We start from the raw sequence: 15,467 nt of genomic DNA on the forward strand, positions 1-15,467 counted from the left end.
AGAGTCCGTTTCGAAAGCAGAAACAGTGAGGCACCTAGGGTAACGTGTGTGTGTGTGTGTGTGTGTGTGTGTGTGTGTGTGTGTGTGTGTGTGTGTGTGTGTGTGTGTGTGTGTGTGTGTGTGTGTGTGTGTGTGTGTGTGTGTGTGTGTGTGTGTGTGTGTGTGTGTGTGTGTGTGTTGATGCTGACCCCAACTCTTGTCTGGATGTCAGGGGGTCCTGGTGTGACGGGCTTCCCAGGACTGCCTGGTCTTCGCGGGGAGACGATAATTTCTAATATCCCTGGACCACTGGGAGACCCTGGCCTGCCAGGAATCGATGGAGAAGAAGGTAATTTAACCCTTCATTTGGCCTTTTACAAAACTATAGATTGATTGTAACTTATATTTTTAACTTATTTTGTACATACAGTTGAAGTCGGACGTTTACATACACTTAGGTTGGAGTCATTAAAACTGTTTTTTCAACCACTCCACAAATGTCTTGTTAACAAACTATTACTTTGGCAAGTCGGTTAGGACATCTACTGTGTGCATGACACAAGTCAATTTTCCAACAATCGTTTACAGACAGATTATTTCACATATAATTCACTGTATCACAATTCCAGTGGGTCAGATGTTTACATACACTAAATTGACTGTGCCTTGAACAGCTAGGAAAATTTCAGAAAATGATGTCATGGCTTTAGAAGCTTCTGATAAGTGACATCGTTTGAGTCAATTGGAGGTGTACCTGTGGATGTATTTCAAGGCCTACCTTCAAACTCAGTGCTTCTTTGCTTGACATCATGAGAAAATCAAAAGAAATCCATTAAGACCTCAGAAACAAAAGATTGTAGACCTCCACAAGTCTGGTTCATCCTTGGGAGCAATTTCCAAATGCCTGAAGGTACCACGTTCATCTGTACAAACAATAGTACTCAAGTATAAACAACATGGAACCACGCAGCCGTCATACCGCTCAGGAAGGAGACGAGTTCTGTCTCCTAGAGATGAGCGTACTTTGGTGTGAAAAGTGCAAATCAATCCCAGAACAACAGCAAAGGACCTTGTGAAGATGCTGAAGGAAACAGGTACAAAAGTATCTATATCCACAGTAAAACGAGTCCTATATTGACGTAACCTGAAAGGTCGCTCAGCAAGGAAGAAGCCACTGCTCCAAAACCGCCATAAAAAGCCAGACTACGGTTTGCAACTGCACATGGGGACAAAGATCGTACTTTTTGGAGAAATGTTCTCTGGTCTGATGAAACAAAAATAGAACTGTTAGGCCATAATGACAATTGTTATGTTTGGAGGAAAAAGGGGGAGGCTTGCACACCAATGAACACCTTCCCAACCGTGAAGCACGGGGGTGGCAACTCCATGTTGTGGGGGTGCTTTGCTGCAGGACGTACTGGTGCACTTCATAAAATAGATGGCATCATGAGGTAGGAAAATGATGTGGATATATTGAAGGAACATCTCAAGACATCAGTCAGGAAGTTAAAGCTAGGTCGCAAATGGATCTTCCAAATGGACCCCAAGTATACTTCCAAAGTTGTGGCAAAATGGCTTAAGGACAACAAAAGCAAGGTATTGGAGTGGCCATCACAAAGCCCTGACTTCAATCCCATATAATATGTGTGGGCAGAACTGAAAAAGCATGTGCGAGCAAGGAGGCCTACAAACCTGACTCTGTTACATCAGGAGGAATGGGCCAAAATTCACCCAACTTATTGTGAGAAGTTTGTGGAAGGCTACCAGAAACGTTTGACTCAAGTTAAACAATTTAAAGGCAATGCTACCAAATACTAATTGAGTGTATGTAAACTTCTGACCCACTGGGAACGTAATGAAAGAAATTAAAGCTGAAATAAATCATTCTCTCTACTATTATTCTGACATTTCATATTCTTAAAATAAAGTGGTGATCCTAACTGACCGAAGACAGGGATTTTTACTAGGATTAAATGTCAGGAATTGTGAATCTGAGTTTAATGTATTTTACTAAGGTGTATGTAAACTTCCAACTTCAACTGTAATGTTGCTGCTACCATCTCTGGCCAAAAATAACTTCTGGGCATCCGAATTGTGATTACTCAACACGGACTTGCAAAATTCTTTTTTTCCTTTAACGAGTCTGACGAGCTCGACGTGAGTGATATATGTTTTGTTGGGCCTGTATATCACTGCTTTCCCAGAAACAGGCCCAGATCCCCGTCATTTGCGTGAAGAGAAGGCGCAGAAAAAGGGGTCAGAAGGCAGGCTGCCTTCTGAGAATTTGTAGGCGATCGAATAAACCCCCACTTCCTTCCATTCTGCTAGCAAACGTGCAATCTTTGGAAAATAAAATTGATTAACTACGTGGAAGATTAAACTACCAACGGGACATTCAAAACTGTAACATATTATGTTTCACGGAGTCGTGGCTGAACGACGACATTCTCAATGTACAGCTGGCTGGTTATACGGTGTATCGGCAGGATAGAACTGCGACGTCTGGTAAGACAAGGGGCAGCGGATTATGTATTTTTGTAAATAACAGCTGGTGCACGATATCTAAGGAAGTCTCAAGGTTTTGCTCGCCTGAGGTAGAGTATCTCATGATAAGCTATAGACCACACTATCTACCTAGAGAGTTTTAATCTGTATTTTTCATAGCTGTCTACAATACCACCACAGACTGACGCTGGCACTAAGACCGCACTGAATGAGCTGTATTCCGCCATAAGCAAAAAGGAAAATTCTCACCCAGAGGCGGCGCTCCTAGTAGCAGGGGACTTTAATGCAGGGAAACTTAAATCCGTTTCACCAAATTATTATCAGCATGTTAAATGTGCAACCAGAAGGAAAAAACTCTGGACCCTTTTTACTCCACACACAGAGACGCATACAAATCTGACCATAATTATATCCCCCTGCTTACAAGCAGAAATTAAAGCAGGAAGCACCAGTGACTCGATCAATGAAAAAGGTTGTCAGATGAAGCAGATGCTAAGCTACAGGACTGTTTTGTTAGCACAGACTGGAATATGTCCAAGGATTCCTCCAATGGCATTGAAGAGTATGTCACATCAGTGATTGGCTTCATCAATAAGTGCATCGATGACGTCGTCCCCACAGTGACTGTACGTACATACCTCAACCAGAAGCCAGGCAACATCCGCACAAAGCTAAAGGCTAGAGCTGCCGCTTTCAAGGAGCTGGACTCTAACCCGGAAGCTTACACGAAATCCCGCTATGCCCTCCAACAAAGCGTCAATACAGGACTAAGATCGAATAGTACTACACCGGCTCTGACGCTCATCAGGTGTGTCATGGTTTACAAACCATTACAGACTACAAAGGGAAGCACAGCCAAGAGCTGCCCAGTGACATGAGCCTACCAGACGAGCTAAACTACTAATACACTCGCTTCGAGGAAAATAACAATGAACCATGCATGAGAGCACCAGCTGTTCTGGAAGACTGTGTGATCACGCTCTCCGCAGCCAATGTGAGTAAGACCTTTAAACAGGTCAACATTCACAAGGCCACAGGGCCAGACAGATTACCAGGAAGTGTACTGCGAGCATGCGCTGACCAACTGGCAATTGTCTTCACTGACATTTTCAACCTCTCCCTTTCCGAGTCTGTAATACCAACATGTTTCAAACAGAACACCATAGTTCCTGTGCCCAAGAACACTAAGGTAACCTGCTAAATGACTTCCGACCCATAGCATTCACGTCTGTAGCCGTGAACTGCTTTGAAAGGCTAGTCATGTCTCACATCAATAACATTATCCTAGAAACCCTAGACCCACTCCAACTTGCATACCGCCAAAACAGATCCACAGATGATGCAATCTCTATTGCACTTCACACTGTCCTTTCCCTCCTGGACAAAAGGAACACCTATGTGAGAATGCAATTCATTAACTACAGCTCAGCGTTCAACACCATAGTATCCTCAAAGCTCATCAATAAGTTAAGGACTCTGGGACTAAACACCTCCCTCTGCAACTGGATCATGGACTTCCTGACGGGCCACCCCCAGGTTGTAGGGTAGGTAACAACACATCTGCCACGCTGATCATCCACAAATGGGCCCCTCAGGGGTGTGTGCTCTGTCCCCTCCTGTACTCCCTGTTCACTCATGACTACACGGCCAGGCACGACTCCAACACCATTAAGTTTGGCGATGAGACAACAGTGGTAGGCCTAATCACAGATAACGACGAGACAGCCTATAGGGGGAGGTCAGAGACCTCACCATGTGGTGCCAGGACAACAACCTCTTCCTCAACGTGATCAAGACAAAGAAGATGATTGTGGACTACAGGAAAAAGAGGACCGAGCACGCCCCCATTCTCATCGACGGGGCTAAGACCTTCAAGTTCCCTGGTGTCCACATCACCAACAAACTAACATGGTCCAAGCACACCAAGACAGTCATGAAGAGGGCACGACAAAACCTATTCCCCCTCAGGAGACTGAGAAGATTTTGCATGGGTCCTCAGATCCTCAAAAGGTTCTACAGCTGTACCATCGAGAGCATCCTAACTGGTTTCATAACTGCCTGGTATGGCAACTGCTCGGCCTCCGACCGCAAGGCAATGACTCCAGCCACCCTAGTCACAGACTGTTCTCTCTGCTACCGCACAGCAAGCGGTACCGGAGGGCCAAGTCTATGTACAAGAGGCTTCTAAACAGCTTCTACCCCCAAGCCAGAAGACTCCTGAACATCTAATCAAATAGCCTCCCAGACCATTTGCATTGCCCCCCCTTCACACTGCTGCTACTCTCTGTTGTAATCATCTATACATAGTCACTTTAATAACTCTACCTACATGTAAATATTACCTCAACTAACCGGTGCCCCCGCACAATGACTCAGTACCGGTACCCCCCTGTATGTAGTCTCGCTATCGTTATTTTACTGCTGCTCTTTAATTACTTGTTACTTTTATTTCTGATTTCTTATTCATATTTCTTTTTAAATAAACTGCGTTGTTGGTTAGGGGCTCGTAAGTAAGCATTTCACTGTTGTATACTGCGCATGTGAATAATAGAATTTGATTTGATTTGATCAGCTGAGATTAGTCTCCTTATATTCCTCCATCTCAATTTCCTCCTCTTTCTTCCATGTTCTTCTCCTCCTTTCCACTCCTTTCTACTTTCCCCTCTCTCTTTCCTCCCTACATCTCTCCATCTCTTTCCACTCTATATCTATACCTAGTTTACTGAGTGTTAACATCTCCTCTCCCCTCTGTCCGTTCCTCCAGGTTGTCCTCTTCTCCTTCTCTCCATTTCTCCCTCTGAGTCATCTCTCATTCTCCTCCCTCCATCTAAATCCAACACTCTATAGACCTTTATACTGTAGCTGGTTCACTCTTGTGTTAATTGTTTATGGTCGGATCCTCCAGGTTACCGTGGTCCTCCAGGCCCCCCAGGCCCACCGGGGCCCGGTACAGCCCAAGGGGACAGAGGCGACTCTGGGCTCTCTGGCATCCCTGGTACCCCTGGTAACCGTGGAGACCCTGGGGGTCCAGGTGGCCCAGGACGGGACGGAAACCCTGGATTCAAAGGTACAGGGATGACAAATCAATGTACTGTAATATCCATCCGAATGTGATTCAAAAGCAAGGTACAGTGATGATGGCTCTCAGATTGAGGATGATTACCCTTGACGGTAGCCTTATAGACTCATAGGGTCAAATCATAGGGTCAACCATATAGTTAAAAAAAAGCTTTATTTCAAGTAAGATTCCCGTTTGAATATCAACCTAAATTGGATGTTGATCTGAAACGTACAATTTGTCTGATGGGCACATTTGTTGACAACTCAATAAAGTATCAGCCAGAATTGGATGTTTATCTGACATTTTCTTACCCCGTAGTCGGTGTACCGTGTGTCTGATGGGGTGTGTTGTAAATGTTGTTGTTGTGGCTGTGTTGCCCAGGAGACAGAGGTGACTCTGGGTACAGTGGAGCATCAGGACAAATGGGCTTCCCTGGAGATCCAGGATACTACGGTGGGAAAGGACCCAAAGGAAGGAGAGGTGAGAGACTTATCCTTTTAACACACACTGATCTTGAAGATGAAACACTTGTCTTTGTCAATTTGATTAATTAATTGTAAAAAATGTATCTCTCATTTTGCGTTCTCTCTCTCTCTCTCTCTCTCTCTCTCTCTCTCTCTCTCTCTCTCTCTCTCTCTCTCTCTCTCTCTCTCTACCCCTCTCTCTCTTTTCCTATCCTGTCCTTCCTCTCCCTCCTATCCCCCCCTCACACTTCTCTCCCTCCCCCTCTAGGTGATACTGGTCGTAAGGGACCCCAAGGTATAACTTTCCCCAGGCCGGTCATTCCGACACCCTATGGAGACATGGGAGACCCCGGGACCAACGGAACTCCAGGGTCCGTGGGAGAAGCAGGCAATCCCGGCATGCCAGGCAGGGGGGGTGAGTAGCCCACTTAGAACAGCCTTAGGCCAGGCAGGGGGGTAAGTAACCTACTCGGGACTATATTCACAAAGCATCTCAGAGAAGGAATACTGATCTAGGATCAGTTTTGCCTTGTGTGGATTCAGACTAACCACAGTCACCCCCCACAGTCACCCCCTTAATCTTCCGGTTCCGGTTGGAGCGAGTGGTCGCATCTGCACGTCGCTCCAACGGGTAGTATAACTTTTTCATTATATTTCATTATATCACAACGGTTTGATTTGTCTTATCTTAGCAATTTCTTCTCAGCTAGCTACATAGCCGTCTTTGTATCAAAGATAATTGCGTAGTTATCGTATTTCGCCGTCCTAACGTAGTCTTCACTAGCCAGCTAGCTAACGTCCACTGATTAGCTGCACTGAGAAACTTTTACACTCAACTGAACGACTTGATTAGTTTAGTGTTAGCTACCTACATAGCTGTCTTTGCTGTCTTCGTATCATCGTATCATCGTATCCAAGATAATTGTGTTGTTTAGGTTTAGAGTGTGTAGTCTTAGAGTGATTATCTTAATTTACCGAGGTTAGCTAGCCAGCTATTTGTCGTCCTTAACGGACGTAGGTGACTCTGCTAGCTAGCCAACAGCTAGCCAACGCTAGCCAACGTCTTCTGTATAGAACTCAACTACCCGGTCGCATTCACAGGTTGTATCACATTTTCACTTCATTTCATTACAGTACAACGGTTTGATTTGTTTGATCGTAGCTAGCTACTTAGCTAGCTACATAGCCGTCTTTGTATCAAAGATAATTGTGTAGTCTAGAGCGATTTTCTAGGTTCGCTAGCCATCTATTGTCGTTCTTTTAACGCAACGTAACGTAAACAACACTGCTAGCTAGCCTGCTAGCCCCCGAATAGCAACACTGCAGAAACTATTACACTCAACGGAATGACTTGATTAGTGTAGTGTCAACAACGCACCCACTGCCAGCTGGCCTACTTCAGCAGTACTGTATCATTTTAATCATTTTAGTCAATAAGATTCTTGCTACGTAGCTTAACTTTCTGAACATTCGAGACGTGTAGTCCACTTGTCATTCCAATCTCCTTTGCATTAGCGTAGCCTCTTCTGTAGCCTGTCAACTATGTGTCTGTTTATCCCTGTTCTCTCCTCTCTGCACAGACCATACAAACGCTCCTCACCGCGTGGCCGCGGCCACCCTACTCTGGTGGTCCCAGCGCGCACGACCCACGTGGAGTTCCAGGTCTCCGGTAGCCTCTGGAACTGCCAATCTGCGGTCAACAAGGCAGAGTTCATCTCAGCCTATGCCTCCCTCCAGTCCCTCGACTTCTTGGCACTGACGGAAACATGGATCACCACAGACAACACTGCTACTCCTACTGCTCTCTCTTCGTCCGCCCACGTGTTCTCGCACACCCCGAGAGCATCTGGTCAGCGGGGTGGTGGCACCGGGATCCTCATCTCTCCCAAGTGGTCATTCTCTCTTTCTCCCCTTACCCATCTGTCTATCGCCTCCTTTGAATTCCATGCTGTCACAGTTACTAGCCCTTTCAAGCTTAACATCCTTATCATTTATCGCCCTCCAGGTTCCCTCGGAGAGTTCATCAATGAGCTTGATGCCTTGATAAGCTCCTTTCCTGAGGACGGCTCACCTCTCACAGTTCTGGGCGACTTTAACCTCCCCACGTCTACCTTTGACTCTTTCCTCTCTGCCTCCTTCTTTCCACTCCTCTCCTCTTTTGACCTCACCCTCTCACCTTCCCCCCTACTCACAAGGCAGGCAATACGCTCGACCTCATCTTTACTAGATGCTGTTCTTCCACTAACCTCACTGCAACTCCCCTCCAAGTCTCCGACCACTGCCTTGTATCCTTTTCCCTCTCGCTCTCATCCAACACCTCCCACACTGCCCCTACTCGGATGGTATCGCGCCGTCCCAACCTTCGCTCTCTCTCTCCCGCTACTCTCTCCTCTTCCATCCTATCATCTCTTCCCTCCGCTCAAACCTTCTCCCACCTATCTCCTGATTCTGCCTCCTCAACCCTCCTCTCCTCCCTCTCTGCATCCCTTGACTCTCTATGTCCCCTATCCTCCAGGCCGGCTCGGTCCTCCCTCCCGCTCCGTGGCTCGATGACTCATTGCGAGCTCACAGAACAGGGCTCCGGGCAGCCGAGCGGAAATGGAGGAAAACTTCCCTGCGGACCTGGCATCCTTTCACTCCCTCCTCTCTACATTTTCCTCCTCTGTCTCTGCTGCTAAAGCCACTTTCTACCACGCTAAATTCCAAGCATCTGCCTCTAACCCTAGGAAGCTCTTTGCCACCTTCTCCTCCCTCCTGAATCCTCCGCCCCCTCCCCCTCCTCCCTCTCTGCAGATGACTTCGTCAACCATTTTGAAAAGAAGGTCGACGACATCCGATCCTCGTTTGCTAAGTCAAACGACACCGCTGTTCTGCTCACACTGCCCTACCCTGTGCTCTGACCTCTTTCTCCCCTCTCTCTCCAGATGAAATCTCGCGTCTTGTGACGGCCGGCCGCCCAACAACCTGCCCGCTTGACCCTATCCCCTCCTCTCTTCTCCAGACCATTTCCGGAGACCTTCTCCCTTACCTCACCTCGCTCATCAACTCATCCCTGACCGTTGGCTACGTCCCTTCCGTCTTCAAGAGAGCGAGAGTTGCACCCCTTCTGAAAAAACCTACACTCGATCCCTCCGATGTCAACAATTACAGACCAGTATCCCTTCTTTCTTTTCTCTCCAAAACTCTTGAACGTGCCGTCCTTGGCCAGCTCTCCCGCTATCTCTCTCTGAATGACCTTCTTGATCCAAATCAGTCAGGTTTCAAGACTAGTCATTCAACTGAGACTGCTCTCCTCTGTATCACGGAGGCGCTCCGCACTGCTAAAGCTAACTCTCTCTCCTCTGCTCTCATCCTTCTAGATCTATCGGCTGCCTTCGATACTGTGAACCATCAGATCCTCCTCTCCACCCTCTCCGAGTTGGGCATCTCCGGCGCGGCCCACGCTTGGATTGCGTCCTACCTGACAGGTCGCTCCTACCAGGTGGCGTGGCGAGAATCTGTCTCCTCACCACGCGCTCACCACTGGTGTCCCCAGGGCTCTGTTCTTGGCCCTCTCCTATTCTCGCTATACACCAAGTCACTTGGCTCTGTCATAACCTCACATGGTCTCTCTTATCATTGCTATGCAGACGACACACAATTAATCTTCTCCTTTCCCCCTTCTGATGACCAGGTGGCGAATCGCATCTCTGCATGTCTGGCAGACATATCAGTGTGGATGACGGATCACCACCTCAAGCTGAACCTCGGCAAGACGGAGCTGCTCTTCCTCCCGGGGAAGGACTGCCCGTTCCATGATCTCGCCATCACGGTCGACAACTCCATTGTGTCCTCCTCCCAGAGCGCCAAGAACCTTGGCGTGATCCTGGACAACACCCTGTCGTTCTCAACTAACATCAAGGCGGTGGCCCGTTCCTGTAGGTTCATGCTCTACAACATCCGCAGAGTACGACCCTGCCTCACACAGGAAGCGGCGCAAGTCCTAATCCAGGCACTTGTCATCTCCCGTCTGGATTACTGCAACTCGCTGTTGGCTGGGCTCCCTGCCTGTGCCATTAAACCCCTTCAACTCATCCAGAACGCCGCAGCCCGTCTGGTGTTCAACCTTCCCAAGTTCTCTCACGTCACCCCGCTCCTCCGTTCTCTCCACTGGCTTCCAGTTGAAGCTCGCATCCGCTACAAGACCATGGTGCTTGCCTACGGAGCTGTGAGGGGAACGGCACCTCAGTACCTCCAGGCTCTGATCAGGCCCTACACCCAAACAAGGGCACTGCGTTCATCCACCTCTGGCCTGCTCGCCTCCCTACCACTGAGGAAGTACAGCTCCCGCTCAGCCCAGTCAAAACTGTTCGCTGCCCTGGCCCCCAATGGTGGAACAAACTCCCTCACGACGCCAGGACAGCGGAGTCAATCACCACCTTCCGGAGACACCTGAAACCCCACCTCTTTAAGGAATACCTAGGATAGGTTAAGTAATCCCTCTCACCCCACCCCCCTAAGTTTTAGATGCACTATTGTTAAGTGACTGTCCCACTGGATGTCATAAGGTGAATGCACCAATTTGTAAGTCGCTCTGGATAAGAGCGTCTGCTAAATGACTTAAATGTAAATGTAAATGTAATCCCATATCTAGGATCAGTTTACAGTACCCTGATCCAAACCTGACCCATTAGGGAATAAAACATGAAGTAACATCAGAACCTCCTCCTCTGTTCCAGGTCCTAAAGGAAGGCCCGGCGCGGTAGGGAAGCTGGGGAGGAACGGCGGGTCAGGCCTGGACGGACCTCTGGGAGACTCTGGTCCTCCTGGTTTCCCTGGACCTACCGGGTCACAAGGTGTGTGTGTGTGTGTGTGTGTGTGTGTGTGTGTGTGTGTGTGTGTGTGTGTGTGTGTGTGTGTGTGTGTGTGTGTGTGTGTGTGTGTGTGTGTGTGTACACTTACGTACAGTGTATAGTGCCTACAGTGTATTTGCCAACTGTGCGTATGAGTGTGTATCTAGAATGTCTGTATTCGAATCCGTCCGAACACACATCGACCTCTATACAACATGACAAGTCTTACATTGCTTTATAACCGCATCATAATGCATTATAGCCGGAGGTTTTAAGTAAAGTGATACCCAACATGAACCTGTACTACTTACATACTCCCTCCCCACTTCTCTCCTCCCCTCTCCCTTCCTCACCTCTCTCACCCAGGTCTGCCCGGTAAGCCTGGACTGCAGGGTCCCCCAGGTAGTGTGGCGCGCAGCAGGAGTATTGGCTACACTCTGGTGAAGCACAGTCAGAACAACCAGGTGCCCATGTGTCCTCAGGGCATGGCTCAGCTCTGGGAAGGATACAGTCTGCTGTATGTTGAGGGGCAGGAGAAGGCCCATAACCAGGACCTTGGTACGTCACACACACGCACACACACACACACACACACACACACACACACACACACACACACACACACACACACGCAGACACACAAGGGCAACATTAGCGATTATACAATTCAGGCAGGCAGAGCGACCTACAAAACTTGCGGAAAGCTCAGCTTTATATCTCTCCTCCCCGACTCCCCCTTCTCTCCACCTCTCTCCCTCCTCTCCCCTCTCTCGCAGGTATGGCAGGCTCCTGCCTTCCCGGTTTCAGCACTGTCCCGTTCCTGTACTGCACGCCCAACGAGATCTGCTACTACGCCAGCCGCAACGACAAGTCCTATTGGCTGTCCACCACGGCACCCATCCCCATGATGCCGGTGGGAGAGGAGGCTATCAGCCAGTACATCAGCAGGTGCTCCGTGTGCGAGGCCTACTCCCAGCCTGTAGCTGTCCACTCCCAGGACCTCACCATCCCCACCTGCCCTGCCGGCTGGAGGTCCCTCTGGATCGGGTACTCCTTTCTCATGGTGAGTTGGGGTGGGATTAAGGCCAGATTTAATCCACTGTGCAGTATAGAGCGTTGTCGCCCAGAGTGCCTTAAGCCAATATTCCTGCGTTTGCGATCACATTCATGGCAACCGCTGAAGATGTCGGCTCAATCGTAAAATGGCCTTTAAATGTCAATCACGCTTTGAATCCTGGCCTATATTTGATTCTCTAATGAAAGCTAGTTCACTACCCAATAACTACATAGTCTAAACCACCATCTAGAGACTAACGCCTAGGTCTTGTCTGGTCCCCTCCTCTCCTCTCGCTCTCTCCCTTCCCCCCATACAGCACACTGCTGCCGGGGCTGAGGGCGGCGGCCAGTCCCTGTCCTCCCCAGGGTCCTGTCTGGAAGACTTCCGCGCCACGCCCTTCATCGAGTGTAATGGGGCCAAGGGCACCTGCCACTACTTTGCCAACAAGTACAGCTTCTGGCTGACCACGGTTGAGCCTAACCGGGAGTTCGACCCCCCCTCCGATGGACACGCTGAAGGGAGGCAACCAACGCAGCCGAGTCAGTCGCTGTCAAGTCTGCAGCAAGATCTTGTAGCCGGGAGAAGAGACGAAGATGGAGAGATGGGAAATGAAAAAGAGAGAGACTGAAACAACAAAGGAGAGGGTGATGATTACTTGGAAACGAGAGAGGTGGAGGTGGAGTAATTGAAATGCAAAAAAAAACTTTGACTGACTGAATTTGAGCACCTCTCCTGCTTCATCTAGGGGTCTCACTAGGAGGGTGAGGGGCTCCCGAATTAGCCGACGAGGGCCCTTCTGTGGGTTTATGATGCCCTTGTATTGATGTAAGACAGAAAGGGATGAAGAGATGAGCAGTCCCGTTCTCAACTAGATTATTACCGACAGTGGTGCTATACTGTGTGTTTTATGTGTCTTCATTTTGTTATTTTCACGTTACTATGGTTATGTGTCTGAAAACATTCACGGCTACCTCGGAGAGTGCAACCCCAAACCATCCCTTTCGCCTGCACTGAACCGCTTTCACTTCCTGGGCTACATCCCAAATGGCCTATATAGTGCACTACCCATAGGACTCTGGTCCAAAGTAGTGCATTACATAGGGAATATGATGCTATTTGGGATGAATACGATCTCTACTGTTACAACTACATGCAGTCATGAACCTAAGAGACCTGCTACACATACCTGTTAACTGCTATAGCTAGCCAGCCGCTTTTTATACTCAAACACACACACACACACGTATGATATCGATTATGTCTGTGTATGTGAATGTATTGCAGTAATGCGAGTGCCTATAATTGGTATAAATCACAGGAGGCTGCTGAGGGGAGAACGGCTCACCACAAAGGCATGAACGGAGCGAATGGTGTGTCATCAAAGACATGGAAACCAATGTGTTGCATGCATTTGATATCATTCCACTTACTCAGCTCCAGCCATTATTATGAGCCAGTCCTCCCCAATGAAGGTGCCACCAACCTCCTGTGGTATGAATGGAGTCAGTCTTTTCAGTTTAGCTACAGCGATGGAGGTTGAAGGTTCTAACCACCAACATCACCCCCCCCCAATTCACTGCTGGAACACAAGCCATCAACACTGAACACACATGATTATTGTGACCATGTCATCTCCTTTTAAGGAGCACTCCATAATTTGAGTTTCCACCTACAGTGAGACCCTAATAGTGAATATGTGTCATTTAACTGTCACTGTGTTAGACAGATAACATAGAATTAAAGTAACTCAATGGCAGTTCCATGTTCCCAAGACCCAACCCTTTGTTTACAAATGCAGTTGTTAGGGGGGGTTTCACACTTTGGGTGGAAACAGATATTGAATATTGCTACTTTAAACTCACCTCCTTCACTGACTGGAATGGGTGACCAAGCCAATCGTACATTGCACCAAATCATGTTGGCTTTGTAATTATTTAGAACCATCATTTTCTCCATGGTTTCACTCAGGTTATCGAGGTGAGGAGAGTAACTATATTCGCTCTATTTTTTGTGACCAAATTTGGGTTTTATAAAACCCTCCACCACCCATACTTGAGCCAAAACATACAAGTAGGCAGTAACTGCTTGGAAGGAATCACAAACTAACAACAAACACACCACACACACATTTTCCGTGACAATATTTGTTGTTGGACAGAAGCTCACCATACATTTTATCAGAGCAAACGATAAGGCCTACTGTGTTGCTGTAGTCCCTATCTGCTCTCCTCAGTTGCTGTCATGTCAATGGATGCGTTCCAGTGCGACTACATTGCAGACGCCTGCGAGATCTCAAAACACCTGGATAGGTGATTAATATATCAGCTAACCACATCATATGATCTAGCAATCTGACGCCAATGCAACGCCTGCAATGTAGGTGGCCTGGAACGCAGCCACTGATGTTAAAAGTGCTGGGTGACTTAAGTTGTAACCACTATGACCACTATGTCTAACACATAGGCCCATCTCTCATTGGTAGCCCTGAGTACATCTTTTTCAATTAGATTTTTTCTCATTTGTTGTTCTTTTGTCTGTAATCTAGATTGTAATTCTTATACTTCACTGTAATTATTCCCTGGTTCAAAGGTTATTTACAAATACATTTTGGGGAAGATGTTCTGTACATTCGATGATAAAAACAAAAAAGTTTAGGATATGTTTTATATGGAAATATATAATTCTATGGTTATATTTGAATGACACAAAAAAGATAAAAACACATTTTTGTTGTCACTCTTTTGACACTGACCTCTGTTGAATATATTCCACTGTCTTAAAAGGAATTTTGAGAACCTGAAATATAAATATTTTTCATACAAATCCACATTTTACATGTATAACAGAGATGTATAACTGAATGATTATGCTACATTTTCCTCAAACGATTTGGCCAAAAGGTGCAGTGTTGTGTTCACAATGAAATAAAAGTATTTACAACTAACAGAGATTCAGATTGAATGAAGAACAATGAGTAGGATTGTTTGAGAGAAATTAAACAAAATGATATACCACCTATACAGATCTAGACTACAGGATGTTGTAAAAGGGTCCAAATGAAATGTATGTTGTTTGATGTCGTGGGTTTATCAAATTTGAAGAGTGCAACATACCTAACCTAGTTGGTACTTAACACAGAACGTGCTGTGTGCTTAACAAGACAACATTAAAGTATAACACTTAGGTGATAACACTTTTATTTTGTCGTCATCTCTTCCGTGGAAAGCCACAGCAGTCACATTTGATTGTCAACCACTGACTAACACAACGTCATCGACAGTTTTTAACCACTCTCATTTTGCAGCATTTACACAGGCTGACTAATTCTACTCTTTTTCTCTGGTTATTGTCAAAATAACAATTTGTGGGAAAATAACATGCAGCCTTTTAAGAATGCCACTGGATGGGGTAAATGCATCAGGTGAGACTATTTTCTTGTTGTATTTTGAGAAGAAAAAAAAAATATGTTGTGTGTTGTGACCTTAAATACACTTTGTATACACGGTTTTTGGATTTGATTTGACATTATTAGGCTACGTTTTTTTCATGTTTGTCAAAACCTCTCATTC

The 15,467-nt window shown here is 46.9% G+C and overlaps 1 protein-coding gene across 1 annotated transcript in view; it reads left to right on the forward strand.

Moving 5' to 3' along the window:
- The window catches only part of LOC124014575 (collagen alpha-6(IV) chain-like), a 186,653-nt gene extending 171,556 nt beyond the window's left edge, over positions 1 to 15,097 (forward strand). Inside the window, 9 exon segments of the mRNA XM_046329734.1 lie at positions 212 to 328; positions 5,390 to 5,551; positions 5,927 to 6,025; positions 6,278 to 6,424; positions 10,728 to 10,844; positions 11,208 to 11,399; positions 11,618 to 11,904; positions 12,215 to 12,393; positions 12,395 to 15,097. Of these exon segments, the coding sequence (XP_046185690.1) occupies positions 212 to 328; positions 5,390 to 5,551; positions 5,927 to 6,025; positions 6,278 to 6,424; positions 10,728 to 10,844; positions 11,208 to 11,399; positions 11,618 to 11,904; positions 12,215 to 12,393; positions 12,395 to 12,473 (1,379 nt within the window). The 3' untranslated portion in view covers positions 12,474 to 15,097.
- Positions 15,098 to 15,467: the final 370 nt, after the last annotated feature.

This window comes from Oncorhynchus gorbuscha, linkage group LG25 (genome assembly GCF_021184085.1).
Source record: "Oncorhynchus gorbuscha isolate QuinsamMale2020 ecotype Even-year linkage group LG25, OgorEven_v1.0, whole genome shotgun sequence".
NCBI lineage: Eukaryota > Metazoa > Chordata > Actinopteri > Salmoniformes > Salmonidae > Oncorhynchus > Oncorhynchus gorbuscha.